This window comes from Bubalus kerabau, chromosome 5, assembly GCF_029407905.1.
Source record: "Bubalus kerabau isolate K-KA32 ecotype Philippines breed swamp buffalo chromosome 5, PCC_UOA_SB_1v2, whole genome shotgun sequence".
NCBI lineage: Eukaryota > Metazoa > Chordata > Mammalia > Artiodactyla > Bovidae > Bubalus > Bubalus kerabau.
Window position 1 is genome coordinate 135,944,774 of NC_073628.1, and position 24,160 is coordinate 135,968,933.

The window sequence follows — 24,160 nt, forward strand, 5'->3', positions numbered from 1 at the left end:
GGCCACCTCATGGGAAGAGTTGACTCATTGGAAAAGACTCTGATCCTGGGAGGGATTGGGGGCAGGAGGAGAAGGGGATGACAGAGGATGAGATGGCTGGATGGCATCACTGACTCAATGGACGTGAGTTTGAGTGAACTCCGGGAGTTGGTGATGGACAGAGAGGCCTGGCATGCTGCGATTCATGGGGTCGCAAAGAGTCGGACACGACTGAGGACTGAACAGACAGACCGACCGATTCAAAGTAACTTTCAAAAAAAGGTTAAGAATACTGGGATAAAAATTAGACCATGAGCAGCTCCAAATACCATCACAAGAAACATAATCTTGAAAAATGTCCTGAAGATGTATGCTTTAGCTGCAGACAGGACACACACCCCTATTATTGTTGAAACTGCACTCTGTAACACGGGGTAGCCCAGCAGATACAGGGCCTCGATGGCTTTTCGGTTTACCAAGGGCTCTGAACTGGAAACAAAGGCATAGGAAATGTGAGCAGAAAAGTCAAAAGAAAACCCTATACAAATGACAAGATTAATCATGGATATGGAGTCAAGGTTGACATTCCAGAAGGCCATAAAACCCGTGACGCCCACAATCATAGAAGCAATAGCAAAAGTTACCCACAAAGAACACAGGGGATGAGGAATTAATAATAAGGAAACAATGAACATAGCTGCGGAGGTAACAATCACATTTCGCACAGTGTTCTCTACTATTGCAGAAAACTGATCAAAATATATGAATGCCGAGTTGTACACCATCAGGGGAACCTCACACTTCTCAGCCATGTCTTGGAACTGGAGCAACATCAGCTTCTTACTGGTTGAAGAAGAAATACCCATGGTTTGAACGAAGGCCCGGGAACAAATGATTTCCTGTGATGATGTTATATTAATATCATATGAAAAAAGTGGAAATTCCATTAAAAAAGTGGGAATATTGCTTAGAAACGCTGTCTTATCATTTATATCTTGACGGAGGTTTTCCATATATTTTACATATTCTCGTAACCAAAACTCTGTAAGGTTTTCATCTACATACTCATTGTTTTCAAAATCTGCCAGACATTTTTCCAGTTTTTGCCTAGCATCTTTATCCCAGTAGTCAAGAACCTCAGTAATGATTACCATAACCCTGGGACCATAAGTATAAAAATGTTCTCCTTCTACATTAAAATATGGTGTGATGTAGGAGTCGTCACTTGCCAAATTTCGGAGGTCTAAACCTTCCTGCACTCGGAAACACCCATATAAACTAGTTATGATGTACGAAACATATAGGAGCACTACAAAAATCTTGGACTTGGTGCTTGTGAGAAAAGGACCAAAATAGTCTCTAAAGAACAGATTCATTGGGTGGATGTCAGCTTTATATTCATCTTGGAGAGAATTACCTGGGAGGCAGCAGGACTTTTTTAATGAAGAACATTTTTGGTTAGGCGTTTCTGGCTTCTTCAGCCAGCACAGACAGACTACTTCTCTTTTCCCATCCAGGGCCATACATGCTCCAAAACAGGTGATGCTATAAAAATAACAGAAGAGCAGGGTTGTTACTGTATAGATGCAAAAGTATTGTGCGGACTTGAAAGAGGTCATAATTCCTGTATAGAAGGCCAGGACATTGGTCACGGTGGTGATCGTAATGGACACTGCCACTTTTGAATAGACATCGGACATCCGCTCGCTTATGCTATCCGTGAGGCTGGTCTTCTGCCAGGCAGAAATCATGATAAACATGTCATCAACCCCAACACCTGTTAGAGAAAGAAACAGAGTCTTCATACTTTTTAACATCCATTAAAGATTAACCAGATCAACTCAAACCGTTTTCTTTGCCCGTCTCTCAAGGTCTCACTGATCTTGTGGAGTCTGTGTTTGGATACTGCTTTCTCTGATGCCTTCTCTGGTTGCCTCTGAATCCACAACACAACTTTTCACTCCTTGCTCTGTAATAACTCTGCGATTTGTACACATAGCACAGTACACTCTACTCCTAGTCTTCATTCAGGGTGTTTCAGTGAAGAGTCAGGAAACCTGGCTGACTGGGTATTATTAGCCATGCATCTCTGATTCCATCAGAACATTTGAGAGACCATTTTCTCTTATAAACCATTTTACTTTAAGGCACTAATACTGAGTTAGCATCCTGTTGTTTAAAATATGAGCTGGATTTATCTGTTCTCCAGCTAGCACCTAGCTATCAGAGGATGAAATGGCTGGATGGCATCACTGACTCGATGGACATGAGTCTGAGTGAACTCTGGGAGTCGGTGATGGACAGGGAGGCCTGGCGTGCTGCGGTTCATGGGGTCGCAATGCGTTGGACACGACTGAGCGACTGATCTGATCTGATCTGATCAATGTGGTATGTACACACACACACACACACACAGATATACACACACATGTCATTTTCTGTTAGTCTGGTTCTGACACCCAGATGCTGTCATTCAAGCTTCACTTGCCCAGGTTAAGGCATTATGTCAGTAAAATGCAGGTACTCTAGAGATCAGAAACATGTACCAAAGTGAACCTTAAGAATCCTTTACATACTAAGTGAATACTAAAGTAACCAGTCTTTTCCACAGTGACGTTTCCTGACTGATTTGGAATAAAGAGGCCAGGAGAACATTTGAGGACTCTGAAGTCGTCACTGAAGGTTAGGAGAGGAGGACCACAGAGAAGAAAGGGGATTCCAAGGACAGCCTAAGCACGCTGCAGATAAACCTCACTCCCCCAAGCTTCCTACGCTTTCACTCTTACACACCTGTCTCTGTGTGTATTGATACAAAATCAATACTTGGAACTGAATGCTGATTGATTTTAACATCAACCTTGGAAGATCCTCTCCATGGATGACACGGGAAGGTACTTGGAATTGCACTTTGCCTCTAATTGGGATGCTCTGTGCGTGTGGTCTGGCAGAAGGCCTGCAGCGGCACAGGCTGTGTGGTCTGTCACATCTGCATCCTGACATGTCCCCTGCAGCCAGCTGTCTGGATTTCACTTGCATTCAGCTGGACGAAAGGCAAGAATCTGAAGTACTAAGGACCACAAATAAACTCATTGATATGGAACAGGTATTTAAAAACCGGTTTTATTATTTATGGAACTTGGTTCAGAAACTGTCCTCACACATTTCTTGAGCTACTGAAATCACAGCCCCCCCACACACATGCACCCCTACACTCACGTCTATGTATATACAGATAATATGAAGACGTTGATATGAAATCAGTTGTCTACAGGTCAGTTGCTTATGGCTGTGGGAACACTGAGTGTGTAAGCGTGAGTGTGTGCCAGGAAGGCACACATCCAGTGCACAGTTCCTCTCCTATCTCCCCTAGGAAACCAATTATTAATTCTTCCAAGTTGCTTACCACCCAAAATAGAAACATATTTGCCTTCTTATACTTATTGTAAAATAAATCCTGAAAGTACGGGCAAATACAAAGAAAACCTTTAAACAACTGTAATTCTACCTGTCAAGGATAATCCTTGCTAAATTTTTAAGTATTATCTATGCAGAATTTGCTCTATACAAATATATATGCATATTTGTATATCACTCTGTTTTAAACATCTTGTTTCATAACCAGCATTTTTCATTTAACACTTTATATCTACCTCTTTTGAAAGACTGAATAGGATTCCAAAACTTTAATGTGATCTGAGCAGACCAATCCCATGTTGATATAGGATTAACTTGTTTTTGGTTTTTCCTATTCTAAATCACACTAAAATGAACATGCTTATTTATTTTGTGAAAACCCGTCCAATAACTAGGACAAATTCCCAGAAGTGGAGTTGGCAGGTCAAAGGTATTCCATTTAAAATTTTTAAGTCTTTTGATTTGTTGCAAAGTTATATCTTAAAAGTGAGCCAATTTACAAATCTCCCTCAGCAGAATATGAGAGAGTTCACTTGCATAGAACCTTCTCCAAACCTTCAATCTTGCTATAATATTCATTAATCTAATAAGAAGACAAATTATCTCACTTTTGGTTTAACTTGCATCCCTTGATGTGATTACACAAGGTCAAATATTTCTTTCTTATATTTTCAATGATTATTATTTTGGAACTGTGTGTGTGTGTGTGTGTGTGAAATGCCTGTTCATGTCCCTGGTCTGTGTTTTTCCATTTGGGGTACCAGATTTTTCCAACTCTAAAGGCATATAATTCCATTTGATTTTCTTTTTCTCCTGATTCCTCATTTTGGGTCTGTAAAGTCACCTACATATAACTATTCTGCCTGATCTAACACAGTGCCCTTCCTTTGCCCACCCCACACCCCCATGCACAGTGTGCAGCCTTGTGCTTCGTTTTACTCACCGAGGATAAGAAACGGTGAATTCGCGACTATGAGCACAAAAGGCACCCCGACATACGGCATCAGGCCGAAGCCACTCACCACGGCCAGGGCGGTGGAGATGACTCCGAAGACTGCGACCCACATTTTGTTCCGCACACAGTCACACCTGTAAATTTGGAGGGAAAAGTCATGGAACTTGTGGTGGTAGCTTCCATACTGAAATTCCAGCCATTCATAACATTCTTGACTCGGACACCTCTTCAGAGCCCTCTTGGGCAATAATCCCCATACCTGTCTGCTAGAGAACTTTAATTTCCAGGCACTAGCCCAGACCAACTGAACAAAAACAAAGGGCGGTGAGGGGTGGGGGGTGGGGTGGGGACAGAAAAGTTGGGAATCTGTACTTTTACCAAACTATACTGGTTGATTCTTATGCAGTGAGCCAAGCATGAATCCACCGACTGGCCTTTCAGAACCACAAAAAGATACTAAATATTGCAAGTAGCTAATTCTACTCTGATCTCCAAAGGAGCGTGAATAGAAGCAAGCAGTATGAAAGTGCCCACGTCGAGGTAACTTCTCACCCACTTATGACTCCCATCAGCCATAAACACAATCCCAAATATCTCCTGTATGTCAAAGCTGGTTTAATATATATTGTGGCTAACAAAAAGAATGAAAGCCTCCTTCTAAAAGTTTTTCATGGTTCTCTGCTAAAGAAGTGTGCTCTAGAAAAGAGGCTGTGTGTGTGTGTGTGTGCTCAGTCAATTCAGTTGTGTCTGACTGCTTGTGACCCTATGGACTGTAGCCCACTAGGCTCCTCTGTCCACAGGAGTCCCCAGGCAGGAAGAGTGGAGTAGGTTGCCATGCCTTCCCTCTAGGGGATCCTCTCCACCCAGGGATCAAACCCGCATTTCCTGTGTCTCTTGCATTGCAGGCAGATTCTTTACCACTCAGCCACCAGGGAAGCCCAAGAAAAGTGGCTGCTGCTGCTGCTAAGTCGCGTCAGTCATGTCCGACTCTGTGCGACCCCATAAACGGCAGCCCACGAGGCTCCTCCATCCATGGGATTCTCCAGGCAAGAGTATTGGAGTGGGTTGCTATTGCCTTCTCCGAGAAAAGTGGCTACTAATTGCAACAACAAAAAAAGTAATATATACTCCATTTTGAATAACACAACTTATGTCTATTTCTTGGTTGGACCAACAAAAATGGGAATATATATACAGCATTTGAAAAAGACTGGATTTAATACTTTAACTCCCCAACAACCACAACTTTACATTTTAAAGTATTGACGACAATCTCTAGGTTTCTGTTTTACTTCATTGCCAACTGCGTCAAAACAATGACTGACTGCTGCCTCTAGAAACTTTAGGAGGAGAGAGAAACAGTCTGGTTTGAAGAATAGGAAAGTCAACTACGGAAATGGAGCTGCTGATTCCCAAAAGCAAGACTATAACTAAAGACCTTATTCATGCAAGGCCACATTAAAATAACCAAACTTTCTTATTAAAACAACTATGTGTGCCTGTATTTCAGTTTTTCTCAAACTGCTGGTGCTATCTGTTAAACTCAGGGCCCCAAATCAACATACATACACGCACCAAAACAAAAGTATTTTGTTTTGATTACAAAACAAAATTTGATTACAACCAATACTGTCTTGCGGACTTCCCTAGAGCTCAGATGGTAAAGAATCTGCCTGCAATGCAGGAGATTTGGGTTCAATCCCTGGGTCAGGAAGATCTCCTGGAGAAGGAAATGGCAATCCACTTCAGTATTCTTGCCTGGAGAATCCCATGGACAGAGAGGCCTGCTGGGTACCGACCCTGGGGTCACAAAGAGTCAGACACGATTAAGTGACTAACACATATACACAATACTTTCTTAAAGAAACAATACTGGTTTATAGGAGTTTAAGATAAAAGTAACACAAATTAACCTTGAAATCAGAAAGATTAACAGGATAAAAGCTGCATATGACATGCTTAGCCCTATTCCCTCTTTCAGGTTTCTGGACTGTTGGTATAAATTTTTCAGAGGATGGAGGGAGTGAAGTATATTATTGGCTAGAGTGATTTGACTTCGACTAGTCGCTGTGCTGGCTCTCTAAGTGATCCTTATTTTAATGTTCAGTAGGCAATAGAAGGAAAGATGTGAATGCAGAACACCGGTGAACACACTCGCAGCTTTTCTAGTCCCCAAGAAGGACTTTGGTTAAGCAGTTTATCAGAATGACTTAGGAGAGTCTCAGAACTTTAGATTTCTGCAGTCCTGGAACACAGCTCTGCAGACTCTGATCTACAGTTTGTAGGGAAGTTGCAGAATCCATGTGTCTAAAAATTTCTTCATGTGATTCCAGTGCTCAGGCTGACTTGGGAATCACTGGCAGCAAAATGACCAATCAAAACAGCTCACAAACGACATATTAAAGAAGGCCCTAACCCTAACCCTAACCCTAAAGAAGGCATGGAACAGGAGTTCCCTAGTGGTCCAGTGGTTAGGACTCTTCAGCACTTTCATTGCTAGGGCCTGGGTTTGGCCAAAAAAAAAAAAAAAGGTATAAATGGATGAAATGAAGGATAATAGCTCTAACATAAACAGAATATTAAATACCCAAACAATAGAAGTAAGTCCTTCCTTGTCAGAAATTATTTTAAATCTAAACAGATTAAACTTTCTAATCAAAAAGCAGATATTGTCAGAATGGATAAAACAGCATGATTCAACTATATGCTATTTAAAAGAGATTCACTTTAGATCCAAAGACATAGATTGACAAGAGGACTGGAATAGATTCTCCAGATGAATAGTAACCAAAAGAGACCAGGAGCGCCTATACTGATAACAGACTAAATAGGCTGTTTCAGAAACTGTTAAAAGTTTTGTGACAGAAGGAATTATATATTATAAAAGGGCCAATTAATCAAGAAGATATAACAAATATAAACATAAATGGACCCCATAACAGGGACCCAATATATATGAAGCAAATATTAACAGTATTCTAGAGATAAATACATAGCTCTACAGTAATAGTTGGAAAGTTCAATACCTCCCTTTCAGTAATGGATAAAACATCTAGGCTGATAATCTATAAGGAAAATGAAAACATACAAAATACCATAAAACTTATGAGATGTAGTGACACCAGTGTCCAGAGGCAAATTTATGCTGCATTAAAAAAAAAGAGGAAAGATCTCAAACCACTTTGTGGATTTAGACACCTTGTGGAACCAGAAAAAGAAGAGAAGACCTAACACAAAGCTAACATAAGGAATAAAATAAGAACAGTGATAAATATAATTGAGAATAGAAAAACAATAGAGAAAACCAACAAAGCCAAAAGTTGGTTATAAAAAAAAACCCAAAAAACCAACAAAATTGAAAGACATTTATTTAGAGTGATAAAGGGGAAAAAATACAAATAACTAAATGAGACATAAAAATGGGGACATCACTACTGAATTTACAGAAATAGAAAGGATTTAAGGCATTACTATAAGCAAGCTATGCCAAAAAACCGGATAACCTAGATAAAATACACAAATTCCTAGAAATACACAAAGACCTAAACTGACTCAAGATGAAACTCTCAACAGAACATGTAAAAGGACTGATCCATAGTCAAAAACCTCCCCTCACCTCCAAAATAAAGTCCAGGCTTGATGGCTTCAACAGTGAATTTTATCAAATATGTAAAGAAGAATTAACACCAATCCTTTTCAAACCCTTCCAAAAAAACTGAAAGGAAGGGAACACTTCCTAACTCTTTCGATGAGGCCACACTGATATAAATGTCAGACTAAGATACCACAAGGAAGCTACAAATAATACCTCTTATAGATACAAAAATCTTCAATAAAATTCTAGTAAACACAGTTCAATAAGCATATTAAAAGAAGTATACATCATGACCATATAGGATTTACCCCAGGAATGGAAGAGTGGTTCAACATGAGGGCATCAATGTAACACAGCACACTAACAGAACAGAGGATAAAAACCATATGAATCTCTCAAAAGGTACAGAAAAGACATTTGACAGAACCCAATGTCTTTTCATGATAAAAACTCTCAAAAACAAGGAATGGAAGGAAAGTTCCTCAAACTTACAAAGGCAAGTATGAAAACTGCACAGCTAATGTTATACTCAATGGTGAAAAAAAGAAAGCTTTCCCTCTAAGATCAGGAACAACATAAGGATGCCCACTTCCATCAGTGATATTCAAAGATGTACTAGAAGTGCTTATCAGAGCAATTAGACAGGACTTTGAAATTAAAGGAATTCAAACTGGAAAGGGTTAGGCAATGGCACCCCACTCCAGTACTCTTACCTGAAAAACCCCATGCGTGGAGGAGTCTGGAAGGCTGCAGTCCATGGGGTCGCTGAGGGTTGGACACGACTGAGCGACTTCACTTTCACTCTTCACCTTCCTGCATTGGAGAAGGAAATGGCAACCCATTCCAGTGTTCTTGCCTGGAGAATCCCAGGGACGGAGGAGCCTGGTGGCCTGCCGTCTATGGGGTCGCACAGAGTCGGACACGACTGAAGTGACTTAGCAGCAGCAGCAGCACAGCAGCAACCTGAAAGGAAGAATTGTAACTCTCTTTTCACAGATTATATGATCCTACATATGAAAACTCCAATGAATCCAAAGGAAGCTACTAAAGTTAGTAAACAAATTCAGTAAAGCTGCAAGATACAAGATCAACACACAGGATTCAGTTGTTTCTATCCATGTGCAATGAACAATCCCAAAAAGAATTGAGAAAGTGATTTCATTTAGCTTTTAAAATAATGAAATACTTAGGAATACATTTAACCAAAGAAGTGAAAGACTGGTATATGGAAAACTACAAAACACTGGTGAAAGAAACTAAAAAAGACCTAAATTAATGGAAAGACCTTCACAGTCCATGGTGGGGGGAAGACTTAATATTGTCAAAACGACAATCTCACCTAAGGCGATCTACACATTAAATACAATCTCTATCAAAATTCAAACAGCTTTTATTCAGAAATGTATAGGTCAATACTCAAATTCATATGGAATTACAAGGAGCCCTGGATATTCCAGAATAACCATAAAAAGAAAAAATAAACGGACAACTGAGATTTCCAGATTTTAAAACTTATAGCTACAGTATTTAAATCAAATTGGTAGTAGTATATGGACAGACATATAGACCAATGGAGTAGAACTGAGCTCCTAGAAATAAATCCATATATCTACAGCCCATTGATTTTTGACAAGGATGCCAAATCCAATCAACTGGGAAAGAGCAGTCTTTTCAACAAATGGCACTTGGATGACTGCATTTCCACGGGAACAAGAATGAAGTTGGACCCCTACTTCACATCATGTACAACTATGATTACAAATTGTAACGACCTAAATATCACAGCTAAAACCATAAAACTCTTGAAGGAAACATAGAGTAATTGCAGACGACCTTGCTTGTCAATGGAAGCTTAGAGGCAACACCAAAAGCACAAGCAGAAACAATGGAAATAACAAGCTGAATTTCATCTGCATTAAAGCCTGTGTACATAAAGGACATTATCAGCAAGTGAAGAGATAATCTACAGAGCGAGAGAAAATGTTTGCAAATTATATAACTTGATAAGGATTTAATATCCAAAACATATTCTCAACAAAACAGAATTCAACAACAGAAGGACAAACAGCTTCACTAAAAATGAACACAGGTGGGAATTCCCTGGCAGTCCCGTGGTCAGAACTCCAAACTTTCGCTGCCAAGGGCCTGGGCCCAAGTTCAACCTCCGGTCAGGGAAATAAGATTCTTCAAGCCTTGGGGCGCAGCCAAAAAAAAGGCAAAGGACTTGAATAGACATTTCTCCATAGAGGATATGCATGTGTGTGCAGTAGCTCAGTTGTCTGACTCCTTGTGACCCCTAGCCACCAAGCTCTTCTGTTCATGAAATTTTCCAGGCAAGAATACCAGAGTGGGTTACCATTTCCTTCTCCAGGGCATCTTCCCAACACAGGGATCGAAACCAAGTGTCTTGCATTTCCTGCACTGGCAGGCAGATTCTTTATAACTGCGTCACCTGGGGAGCTCCAAAGAAGATATACAAATAACCAATAACCACATTAAAAAGATAATCATGGTTAGAATGTAGAGAAATTGGAAAACTTATACATTGCTGGTGGGATATAAAATGGTGTAGCCTCTGTGAAAAATAGTTTGGTGGTTCTTCAAAAAGCTAACCAGGGAATTATCACACAACCCACTGATTCCACTCCTAGGTATATACTGACAAGAACTGAAAACAGGAGCTTAAACAGAGATCTGGACAGCATGGTTCACTGCAGCATTATTCACTATAGTCCAAAGGTAAAAATATTTCAAGTGCCCATCAACAGATAGGTAGCTAAACGAATGTGGTATATACATAAAATGGAATATTATTCAGCCATGTAAAGGAACTCATGCTACAACATGGATAAATGTTGAAAACATGGTAAGTGAAATAAGTCAGTCACAAAAGGACAAATACTGTATGATTCCAGTTATATGAAATCTCTAGAATAGGCAAATTCATGGAAACAGAAACTAGATTAAAAATTAGCCAAGACTTGGGGGAGACAGTGGGGAGTTATTACTTAATGGTTACGGTGTTTGGGGTGATGGAAAATATTCATAAAGGGGTAGTTGTGATGGTTGCACGACACTGATAATGTAATTAATGCCACTGATCGTACACTTAGAAATGGTTTTTGAAATGACACATTTTATGTTATAAGTGTTATATACACATTATATACATTATTACAATAAAATATTTTTTAGAGTTTAAAAAACTAATACAATAGCTTTACCTGTAGCATGATACAATTGCAAATAATATGATTAGAAGGTAGGCCAAGTGAAACAAGGGGACCACGGTCATAGAAGTTGCCTCAAATTCCAGTTGTCTAGAAAGTGATGAAAAGTAGACAACCTGCCACAAAAATATATTCAGATAAATGATTTTCAATTCTGATATTGCATGTGAGTTACATATGATACTGGAAAACTACAACTTATTAATTTAAACATTAAAATTCAGTGAAAAAACAAAATATGTGGATTATGATTTTAAAATAAAGAAGGTAATAAAGATTTGCTTCTTCCCATAAATCTCTGGCATGCTTTTCAAAGTTTCTTTAAAAAAATCTAAAGTTTAAAACTCCTGAATACACAAAATCTGAATCTTATATAAAACTGTGAAAGCATTAAGAACTATAAACATGATAATTTTTTCTAAACTTATATTCAGTCCTTATCTTTTACTGTTTTAATTGTACAAACATCATTTCAGACAGGCTTGGGTATTAAAAGGCTTTTCCCAGAAGATATCTTCTCTTTTTCACCAGTTTTATTCAGAGTATTGGGTTTGCCAGCCCCAAAATTACTGAACAGCTAATATGTGCCTGGCACTATGCTATAATTTACCTTTAAAATGCTCATCTTTCTCAAAAACATCATGGAACTTTTGTTTAAAGTTTTGCTTTTTTATTCCAGTGAACTCCAGAGTTTGGGGGGCTCCCAGAAACAGCAAAGGCTTAAACTGAAAGCAAGAATTACAGAGTAATTTGACCAGATAAACCAAACTAAACCTGAAGATCAATGTCTGTACTGAACAGACCTACCCTGAGAATGTACCATTTGTGTTTTTAACAAGAATGTTACCAAGGATTTAAGATTTGTGGCATTCTTCTCCTTTTTTTTAAAGTCCTCTTTTTACTTTATTAAACAAAATTATTGTAGTATATGGAGGACATGCAATCCACTCCAGCACTCTTGCCTGGAAAATCCCATGGAAGGAGGAGCCTGACGGGCTACAGTCCATGGGGTTGCAAAGAGTCGGACACGACTGAGCAACTCCACTTTCATTGTAGTTGATTTTCAATGTTGTGTTAGTTTCGTGTGTACAGCAACGTGAGCCAGTTATACACATATACACTCTTTTTTAGAATCTGTTTGTGGCTTTCTTCAGTGTGCTATTTTAAGAAAGTTGGATTATGGATCAAATAAAGCAGAGCACACCTAGCTTCCAGTCAAGGACTCTATCGGATAATCTGGGAGTGCTGCTGCTATGGTCCTTGGAACAAGTCCTCTTATCCCTCCCACCTTCTCCTGGCCTCCCATAAACCCCAGCCACTAGGTACCTGGATCTTCTTCAAGGCCAGACTCTCTTCAAGGCTGCCAACCTTCATCAGGAAATGGATCATCCACGCCTTGCTACGTTCATTTTCCTCTCCACCTGTCTCCAGGTAGTACTGCAGCCGCATGGCTTTGGCCTGGAGGAGTAACTGGCTCGGCCCCATACTCTCGCCCAAGACAGTTCCTCCCAGGATGTTGGCCAGGGAGACGATCTGACTGGCTAGGCTGTAGATGGGGAAGGTGATGGTTTTCAGGTTGAGGCCCTTGTTCCTTTTCCAGGCGAACAAGAGTGGGTTGGGGGGGGGGGGACACAGGAGCCCTGATTCTTAGTGCACACCTCGTTGTAGGGGATCTAGGTTCCGTTGTCCTGGGTCACAGTCAGAGCCTGCACCGCGTCGTCCACCTTGCTGATTTCCTCTAGGATGTCCGGCTCCAGCAGGGTCTCGGTGTTGGAGACCACGAGGACGGAGGCATAAGGGACCTCGGCGCTCTTCCTGGAGATGGAGAAGACGAGAGAGTCGTTGGCGGTGAAATGTCCCTGCACGAAGCGCCGCTCGGCCTTGGCGGGGCTCCCGATCGGGGTGTACTGCTCCTCCAGGTCTTCTTCTACATCCCGGGGCAGGTACATCAGGCCGGTGCCCAGGACACCCGTTAGCGCCACCGGCAGTAGCAGGAAGATCCAGGGGTGCGCGCCCACCTTCCCGCCCAGCCGCCGGAAGGCCAGGGACAGCGGCGCCTCCAGGTACTTGGTGTGGCAGCGGGGCCGCGGGGCCCGAAGGTTCTCAGACCGCGAGGCCGGAGTGGGCGGCGGAGCCTCGGGCCCGGGAGGGGGCTCTGCGCTCGGCCCCCGAGCCCCGCCGCGCTCGGGCTCCCGGTCCTGACCCGCCGCCGAGGGCGGCTCCGGCTCCGGGCCAGGCCGTGCGGGCGGCCCGCTCTCTCTCTCTCAGGCCCCGGCCCCTGGGCCTCGGACTCAGGCCCTTGTCCTGCCTCCCGCTCCGGCTCCGGCTCAGGCGGAACCTTCGAGGGATTCAGGCTCATTTCCAGGAAGGAAAGCCCACGTTCTCAGCGTGGCAGATCAGAAAGGAGCTGCCGTACGGAGCCCCCTCTCCACCCACCAACGGTTTCCTGAAGTTCCAGGCGCGTCTGTTTGATCCCAGGCTGCTCGCGCCCCAGATGCTGGAGCGTCGTTGGCGGTCACGTGGTTCAGTTGAGGTCAGTTCAGTCGCTCAGTCGAGTCCGACTGTGTGCGACCCCATGAACCACAGCACACCAGGCCTCCCTGTCCATCACCAACTCCCGGAGCTTACTCAAACTCATGTCCATTGAATTGGTGATGCCATCCAACCATCTCATCCTCTGTCGTCCCCTTCTCCTCCTGCCCCCAATCCCTCCCAGCATCGGAGTCTTTTCCAATGAGTCAGCTCTCCACATGAGGCAGCCAATCTGATTACACGTTTACAGTTCATGTTAATTGGTGTCCACTTAATCTACCTTCATTGTTAATATAAGTGGAATCCATTTTTTTTTGTCCTTGTTGACTCTTGCTAATAATACCAGCATAAAAGCAAATCGGAAGCAGAAGCAATTTCTCATGAATGAGTTTATTCTTGTTTAAGGGCTAATCCAATTAAAAGGGCTGCACAACTGAACGTGTGTGAAAGACTCTGAGAAGTAACACTTACTTGTGGTAGTATCACTGGAAAGATGGATTCATTTAAGCACACAAAGTATTGTTACTCAGGCTAATGTACTAATTGCCCACAAGCCACATTCCCTCAGATTGGTTCTGAGAAAAAGCAGATGGTGGGAGGAGAGTTCTTTTTCATAACTTTAAGTTCTGAGCAGGAAGAAAGAGTACCATTTGATTAGTATTGGGAACTACATTAACAAAGCTTTTTTTTCCCCCAATGTTTTCAAATCACCCAAGTTTGCTTCTAACAAGTTGGTGTCAAGTATGAAACGATAGGCTGCTCAAGAAACAATCGTACTGACAGAGATCATTATAACTTGACCCTTTAAGATCACATTTTCTGTGATCCTTATGGCAGACATATTCCTCAGTGCCCACTATTTTATGTTTTATAAGTAAAACCTTTGTCATGCAGCTGTTCACCACGTTCCCATTGCCCCTTGTCAGTGGGACACATAATGTTGTCAAGTCTTGGCAATGAGCCATCCGTAGAAAGTGGTGCCTGAAACCTAAAGATCACCTTCTCTATGTTAAAGCCATTAGATACGGACTTTTTTCCTCTTCCTTCCTACTTGAAAATGTTGCCACTGAAATGATCACTTTTTAGACAAAGATGGAAACCACATATTGAGGGTCTAATTGCCTTTCCCAAACCCCTTAACTCATATTGCTGCCTGAGAAAGGAATAAATTACTTTAAGTCACTGCATCTTGAGAGTTCACTTAGCTATAGTGCTATATTTGCTCTTATAATATTTTCCATAAAATATCCTTGGCAGTTCACCTCTGCATCTTACCACTCACTAGGACACTTTTTACCTGAGAATGATCAAGTCTCTTCAGAAACTATTCTGGTATTGAGAGAAGGGCATCTTGTCTTCTGTCTTAACCAGAAGGAGAAAACCTCAAGCTTCTGATCTAAATTAGATATTAGGTTATATATCCCTTTTCCCTAACTACTTGATGAGTCCTTGGGCTTGTTATGAGCTTTAAGACTCAGTTGTCACATTAACTGGTTTTGCATCCCTTTTGATCCATCATCTAGGCCATTTCGCTAGCCTTTTTAGGTACTTACAAGTCTCTTTCTTAAGCTTAGGAAATCTCAGCTATTTTTTTTTCTGCACGGTGCTTGCAGGTGTAGATAAGGTGTGTTTTCACCATACATTTGAGCCAGCACATCTTTAACTGTCCTTACTTATTAGTGGGGCTTCCCCAATGGGTCAGCAGCAAAGAATCACCTGCAAGGCAAGAGACATGATTTCGATTCCTGGGGGAACATCCCCTGGAGAAGGAAATGGCAACCTACTCCAGTATTCTTGCCTGGAAAACCCCATGGACAGAGAGGAGCCTGGCGGGTTACAGTCCATAGGGTCACACAGAGTCGAACACAACTGAGCATGCACACACTTACATGTACTTATTATGAGTGAAATTGTTCCCCCAAAGATGTGTTAAGTTCCTAACCTGAAGAACTTCAGAGTTTGGTTATAGGGTCATTATTTGGATATAGGGTCATTGAAGATGCAATTGTTAATATGAAGTCATACTGAAGTAAGGTGGACCGTTAATCCAGTGTGAGTGATGTCCTTACAAGAATGAAGAAATTTGGACACAGATGTAGAGGGAAGATGATCATGAGAAGACAGCAGAGACTGGAAAGATGCTTAGAAGACAAGGAATGCCTGGGACCATGAGCAGCTGAAAAAAACAAGGAAGGAACCTCCCCTAGAGCTTCGTAGAGAGCCTGGTTCCGCCAATACCTTGACTTCAGACTTGTAGGCTCCAGAACTGTGAGAAAATAAATTTTTGTTGTTCTAAGTCAATGAGTGTTAATTTTGTTAATGCAGACTGATGAAACTAATGTATTTCTTTTCAGTAATTTTTAAATGTTAGAACTTGGATTTTACTTTAGTTTTTCTTAGTGTCCCAGGCTATCATCCTTTCTGCTCTAGGAGCTCTTCAAATGTATCTGAAGTTTCTTTGGTAAACCTGTGGTTTTGCAGCAACCTCCCCTGAATCCAGTGTGCTACCCAGAAGGGGCACCAGATTCCTTTTGAAAGATTCACTGACCTTTAAACCCTTCTAACATTGCCAATCTCAGGTTCAGCCCTTACTCTGTAGTTTACTATAGAAGTTCGCTGCTTTGCTTTTAACTATTTAAATTATACTTTTGGAATTATTTAAAAAATAGCAACAACAAAGATGTTATCCTCTTTTGAGTTTTATCTTTGGCAATTGACAGTCATGATTCCCAAGATTAATTTCTCTGCAACTGTGCTCCCTGACCCCAAAAGAAGTTGATTTAAGAACTTGAAAATCAGGATTGCAATTCATTACTTCTCTTCAGAATTTGTACAGTTTACATCCACTTAGAACACCTTGTTGCTGCTTTAATAATGGTGTTGAGGTTAGGTGAGGCATATATTAAAATAAAGTTTAATATAAATAATTTAACATGGCAATATTGATGTCTTCACATAAATGTGAAATCTAATTTAACAATGAAGTGTTTACTAAGATAACTTGGATAAAATAAGTTAAACTGTTTCTAAATAACTTATACAATCAATTTTTTGCCAGTATTTTCCAAAATAGCAGACTATTCAGCATATTCAGGAATGTTTTTGATTTTGCCCTATGAGAATAGCTCACAATATCACCCACATGGTAGACACCAAACATTTGAATGTGAATTAAAAAAAAAATTCCAGTTGATGGTTTAAGTGGGTCTTAGATTGCATCACTTTACAACCACCCCAACATAGAATAATACTCCTGACATCTGATAGCAACCACGTTTATAACTCGGTTTTAAACTACCGCTTCCTGTCAAACCATTGTAATTTCTTCAAATCTCTAAAATATAAAAGGATCTTAAGCTTTGCTGAGGGAATATAGGGGTATGTCTGCATTTTTGTTTTGATACAGAAAAAGAGAGTATGACTTTCCAAAAGCTGACCCTGATTTCCAGATCTGCATGTCGAAAAATGACATCTTTTCAAACAACAAGAGAACCATGGAATTACAGAGGGTGACTGCCAGTGAATCTAGTGGGAGTCAGAAGCAGAGAGGAATGATTTTTAGCAGACAGGGTGCAGTTGAGGAACAGCTACTGCCTGGAATGACATGGGGATGGACAAGAAATTTACTTTACCACCTCCCTTGTTCTGTCTCCACAATGTATAAAATAGAAACATTTTTGAAAGCAGTGGCTAAATCTTATTATCAGTTAAATAGAAACTATCCAGGTCAAAACTATCAAGTGTCACAGATGCAAATAGTAGCAATTTATTAAAAATGTGCAGTATAATCTTTTAAACCTTTTATCTTACTTATAAATTAATGAAAAATAGGACACATGTGCAAAGTCATTTTGCTCTTATAAAAATGGTAGAAATAAAATTAACCTATCAAAGATAATAAAAACAACATATCTGCGTGTGGCATAGTTCCAAGACAGTCAGTGTTACAAGATACATTTTAATGTTTATTAGAGACAGGAAATAACATTTTTTAAAGGCTTTCCTCAAGGCATTTTTTACCTCTTGGTTCCTCAGGCTGTAGATCATGGGATTCAACAAAGGAATGACTATTGTGTAGACAGAGGCCATTTTGTCTGTGTCAAGGGAATGGTTTGATTTTGGCTGCAGATACATGAAGCTCAGAGTCCTGTAGAATATAGTGACAGCAGTCAGATGAGAACCGCAGGATGAGAATGCTCTGCGCCTCCCTTCTGTAGATTGGATTCTCAGGATGGCAGCCACAATGTATAGGTAAGAAATAAGGACCGTGGTCAAAGAGCTGATTATGTTGAATCCAGCAAAGATAAAAATCAAGATCTCTTTGAGGCTGGTGTCTGAGCAGGCAAGAGCCAACAAAGGGACATCATCACAATAGAAGTGATTAATAACATTGGGGCCATAGTAGATCAGTCGAAAAGTAACAACTGTGTGGAGGAAAGCAACAGAAAAGCTGTATCAGTAAGGGCCTGCTACCAGTTGCATGCACACCTTTTGGGACATGATCACCAAGTAGAGAAGAGGATCGCAGATGGCCACAGAGCGGTCATAAGCCATGACTGCAAGAAGGAACGTCTCCAAAATCAGGAAGTTCAGGAAAAAGCCCAGCTGTGCGCACATGCATAGAGAGATAGGGACCTGTGCTTGGTCAGGAACTTTGGGGCTATTGATGAGGAGTAACAAAGGTCTACAAAGGCCAGATTACTGAGAAAAAAAGTACATGGGTGTGTGGAGGTGAGGATCCAACCGGATTAAGGAAATCATGCCAACGTTTCCCACCAGAGTTAGAGAATATACCACTAAAATGAGAAGAAAGAGAAGGATTTCACTCTCTTTCTGGACTGAAAAACCCAAAAGAATGAGTTCCATCACCTGGTAATATTCTCTTCAATCATTTGTTCTAGTCTCTGAACTGCTGAAAAGAGACAAGTTAAAGACAGATAAGTTATCAGGAGTAAGGAATTGTCATTAGATGCCAAAATGTGTGTGTTTTAACTTGAGAAATTATTGCTCATTGAAGCAGAAATAAGTGAAGTCGCTCAGTCGTGTCCGACCCTTTGCGACCCCATGGACTGTAGCCTACCAGGCTCGTCCATCCATGGAATTTTCCAGGCAAGAGTACTGGAGTGGGTTGTCATTTCTTTCTCCAGGGGATCTTCCTGACCCAGGGATTGAACCCAGGTCTCCCACATTGCAGGCAGATGCTTTACCGTCTGAGCCACTGGGGAAGTTCCCCAGAAGTTCTGAAGCAGAATATCAGAACAAATAAATATATCCTCTCTCAAGGTCTCCTGTCTGACTATTTATAATTTTCTGAAGCCAAAAATTGAGGTTTAATAAAAATAATGTTTATAAATATATGTAATATTTTAGGTTTAGATTATTTTTAGTCGTATTAAATAATAGAATAAAGACATTTTAAAATATCCTGCTCCCATATTTACTTATCAGTGGAGTAAAACTTTAATATGTAACATTTTATTTGTTTTAATAGACATTTATTTTAACAAATGTTCATTATGCTAAATATAATACAAAGCAAAACAGGATATTCCATGGATAGAAAAGTGGAGAAAATTAAATATTTCTATTTGTGAATTAGGCACATTTTGTATTCATATGTAACTTATTCATTTTCAAATACTACTTTCTAAAAGTGAAAAAGTACATTTATAGTTACAGTTAGAATACCCATATGTTAAAAAGTAGAGTTCTTTATAATCATTTACTCAATGGACTTGAGTTTGAGCAATCTCCGGGGGACAGTGAAGGACAGGGAAGGCTGGCATGCTGCAGCACATGGGGTCACAAAGAACCAGACATGACTGAGTGAACAGCAACAAAGAGTTTTACATTAATTATTTTCAACACATAATCAGGAATACTTTCTAAATTATTGGTGTAACATTACTGGTGTTACAAATTTTTAGTGATTTTTTGTCCAGGGAGCCCTAACGCGGGGCGGCCCAGCAACTGCTTGCAAAGGCCTCCCGTGGCTGTTTGCTTCCTTCTACCAGAGCTAGCTGTGCTCTCCGATTCGGTTTTTCGCAAGCCAGGGCTCCACCTGCCACTGTTCGCCGGGGGCCCATGGGAGGTGCCAGGTGCCCTCGGCTAGGTGATCCCAGCATGGCACGCCCATGGGAGGTGCCAGGTGCCCTCAGCTGGGTGACCCCAGCATGGCACGCCCATGGGAGGTGCCAGGTGCCCTTGGCTAGGTGACCCCAGCATGGCACGCCCATGGGAGGTGCCAGGTGCCCTCGGCTGGGTGACCCCAGCATGGCGCCCCGCTGTGGTGCTGATACACTCCGGAAGCTTCCTTCCCCACGGGCAGTGCTGCGCTGACCTGGAAATGTGTTTGCAAGGCCGGAAGGTGTAGGCGGCACACGGCCCTGACCTGGGAACTGAGGCCCTGGGAGCAGGCTTGGTGGTCTGACCTCTGAGGAGCCAAACCGCAGCTGTGAGGAGGGCCCTGAAAACACATTCTCTCGCCTGCCTTTCCTTCCTCCAAGATAGATAGCTTTCCCAGTCTCTCGTGTGCTGAGAGTCACACAGGGCTGGAATGCACTTGCTTTAATGTCAGTATTCAGTAGCAATTGCCCCCGAGGCCCTGCACCTAGGTTGGGCTCCCACACTCACAGGCAAATCAAAGTGACCTCCAAATGAGTAAGCTCTTTGCATCAAGTGGCCAAAGTATTGGAGTTTCAGGTTCATATTTGTCCTTCCAATGTATATTCAGGCTTGATTTCCTTTAGGATGGAGTGGTTGGGTCTCCACAGTCAAAAGCATCAAATCTTTGGCAGTCAACTTTCTTTATAGTCCAACTTTCACATCCATACATGACACATGGATAAACCATAGCCTTAACTAGACAGATCTTTGTTGGCAAAGTAATGTCTCTGCTTTTTAGCATGCTGTCTAGTTTGGTCATCACGTTCTTTCCTAGTCGTAAGTGTCTTTTCGGAGAAGGCAATGTCAACCCACTCCAGTACTCTTGCCTGGAAAATCCTATGGATGGACGAGCCTGGTAGGCTGCAGTCCATGGGGTCGCTAAGAGTCGGACACGACTGAGTGACTTCACTTTCACTTTTCACTTTCATGCATTGGAGAAGGACATGGCAACCCCCTCCAGTGTTCTTGTCTGGAGAATCCCAGGGACAGGGGAGCCTGGTGGGCTGCTGTCTATGGGGTCGCACAGAGTCAGACACGACTGAAGTGACTTAGCAGCAGCAGTAGCAAGCCTCTTTTAATTTCATGGCTGCAGTCACCATCTGCAGTGATTTCCGAGCCCCCCAAGATAAAGTCTGCTGCTGTTTCCACTGTTTTCCCATCTATTTGCCATGAAGTGATGAGGCCAGATGCCATGATCTTAGTTTTCTGAATGTTGAGCTTTAAGGTAGCTCTTACACTCTCCTCTTTCACCTTCATCAAGAGGCTCTTTAGTTCTTCCCTTTCTGCCATAAGGGTGGTGTCATCTGCATATCTGAGGTTATTGATATTTCTCCCAGCAATCTTGATTCCAGCTTGTGCTTCATCCAGTCCAGCGTTTCTCACGATGTACTCTGCATAGAAGTTAAATAAGCAGGGTGACAATATACAGCCTTGACATATTCCTTTTCCTATTTGGAACCAGTCTGTTGTTCCATGTCCAGTTCTAACTGTTGCTTCCTGATGTGCATACAGATTTCTCAAGAGGCAGGTCAGGTGGTGTGATGTTCCCATCTCTTTAAGAATTTTCCCCACTTTATTGTGATCCACACAGTCAAAGGCTTTGGCATAGTCAATAAAGCAGAAATAGATGTTTCTCTGCAACTCTCTTGCTTTTTCCATGATCCAGCGGATGTTGGCAATTTGATCTGTGGTTCCTCTGTCTTTTCTAAATCCAGCTTGAACATCTGGAAGTTCACGGTTCACATATTGTTGAAGCCTGGCTTAGAGAATTTTGAGCATTACTTTACTAGCGTGTGAGATGAGTTGCACTGTGAGGCAGCTTGAACATTCTTTGTCATTGCCTTTTTTTGGGACTGGAATGAAAACTGACCTTACAACCTAGAGGTTTTCAATTGCAAATGCTAAAAGAACCAGTTTTGCAGTTTCCAAGGAAAAAAAAAGTTTCATTTTAACCAATTTTCTCTGAAATCCAAGGAATATCATGGCCATCCTGCATCAAAAAGTCATCTTTCCTTTATGTAGTCATAGTCTAATGCCTAAATTATAGACCAAATAATGCTCAAATTGACTCTGATATTAGGGGCAGATCAGCTGATAAAAAGCTTGGATTGTCCTTCTGGAGGGAAGTGAGACCTTGGTCCCATCAGAAGAATCTGAGGGGTTAAGGGAATTTGCAGGAGTGGGGAAAGCTTGGTCCATCCTACATGTACCATAATCTTAAATAATGCTTATTTACTTTACCGAAGTAAAAAAAAAATTATAAAAAAATATAAATCACTGAAAGGTAAAGAAATTAATAATCTGTGATTGAAAGCTTCCTTCTAAGAAAACTGTGTTCTCTTAACCTAGTTCAGTTCAGTTCAGTCACTCAGTCGTGTCCGACTCTTTGCAACCCCATGAATCGCAGCATGCCAGGCCTCCCTGTCCATTACCAACCCCCGGAGTTCACTCAGACTCATGTCCATCGAGTCAGTGATGCCATCCAGCCATCTCATCCTCTGTCGTCCCCTTCTCCTGCCCCCAGTGCCTCCCAGCATCAGAGTCTTTTCCAGTGAGTCAACTCTTCGCATGAGGTGGCCAAAGTACTGGAGTTTCAGCTTCAGCATCATTCCCTCCAAAGAAATCCCAGGGCTGATCTTCAGAATGGACTGGTTGGATCTCCTTGCAGTCCAAGGGACTCTCAAGAGTCTTCTCCAACACCACAGTTCAAAAGCATCAATTATTTGGTGCTCAGCTTTCTTCACAGCCCAACTCTCACATCCATACATGACCACAGGAAAAACCATAGCCTTGACTAGACAGACCTTTGTTGGCAAAGTAATGTCTCTGCTTTTGAATATGCTATCTAGGTTGGTCATAACTTTCCTTCCAAGGAGTAAACGTCTTTTAATTTCATGGCTGCAGTCACCATCTGCAGTGATTTTGGAGCCCAGAAAAATAAAGTCTGATACTGTTTCCACTATTTCCCCATCTATTTCCCATGAAGTGATGGGACCGGATGCCATGATCTTCGTTTTCTGAATGTTGAGCTTTAAGCCCACTTTTTCACTCTCCTCTTTCACTTTCATCAAGAGGCTTTTGAGTTCCTCTTCACTTTCTGCCTTAAGGGTGGTGTCATCTGCATATCTGAGGTTATTGCTATTTCTCCCGGCAATCTTGATTCCAGCTTGTATTTCTTCCAGTCCAGCGTTTCTCACGATGTACTCTGCATAGAAGTTAAATAAGCAGGGTGACAATATACAGCCTTGACATATTCCTTTTCCTATTTGGAACCAGTCTGTTGTTCCATGTCCAGTTCTAACTGTTGCTTCCTGACGTGCATACAGATTTCTCAAGAGGCAGGTCAGGTGGTCTGGTATTCCCATCTCTTTAAGAATTTTCCCCGCTTTATTGTGATCCACACAGTCAAAGGCTTTGGCATAGTCAATAAAGCAGAAATAGATGTTTTCCTGGAACTCTCTTGCTTTTTCCATGATCCAGCGGATGTTGGCAATTTGATCTCTGGTTCCTCTGCCTTTTCTAAATCCAGCTTGAACATCAGGAAGTTCACGGTTCACGTATTGCTGAAGCCTGGCTTGGAGCATTTTGAGCATTACTTTACTAGCATGTGAGATGAGTGCAATTGTGGGGTAGTTTGAGCATTCTTTGGCATTGCCTTTCTTAGGGATTGGAATGAAAACTGACCTTTTCCAGTCCTGTGGCCACTGCTGAGTTTTCCAAATTTGCTGGCATATTGAGTGCAGCAGTTTCATAGCATCATCTTTCAGGATTTGAAATAGCTCGGCTGGAGTGCCATCACCTCCACTAGCTTTGTTCGTAGTGATGCTTTCTAAGGCCCACTTGACTTCACATTCCAGGATGTCTGGCTCTAGGTGAGTGATCAAACCATTGTGATTATCTGGGTTGTGAAGATCTTTTTTGTACAGTTCTTCTGTGTATTCTTGCCACTTCCTCTTTATATCTTCTGCTTCTGTTAGGTCCATACCATTTCTGTCCTTTATCAAGCCCATCTTTGCATGAAATGTTCCCTTGGTATCTCTAATTTTCTTGAAGAGATCTCTAGTCTCTTGTTTTCCTCTATTTTTTTTGCATTGATCGCTGAGGAAGGCTTTCTTATCTCTTCTTGCTATTCTTTGGAACTCTGCATTCAGATGCTTATATCTTTCCTTTTCTTCTTTGCTTTTCGCTTCTCTTCTTTTCACAGCTATTTGTAAGGCCTCCCCAGACAGCCATTTTGCTTTTTTGCATTTCTTTCCCATGGGGATGGTCTTGATCCCTGTCTCCTGTACA

General features: G+C 41.6%; 1 protein-coding gene across 1 annotated transcript; it reads right to left on the bottom strand.

Annotated features, from left to right (window-relative positions):
- Positions 1–251: 251 nt before the first annotated feature.
- Positions 252–16,849, bottom strand: LOC129654340 (patched domain-containing protein 3-like). The gene is made up of 6 exons (XM_055583830.1): positions 16,836–16,849; positions 12,884–13,432; positions 12,500–12,764; positions 11,168–11,289; positions 4,337–4,482; positions 252–1,756 (listed from the first exon to the last, which is right to left on the bottom strand). The coding sequence occupies exons 1-6, from the start codon at positions 16,847–16,849 to the stop codon at positions 252–254; spliced, it is 2,601 nt and encodes an 866-aa protein (XP_055439805.1).
- Between the last annotated feature and the right edge of the window lie 7,311 nt (positions 16,850–24,160).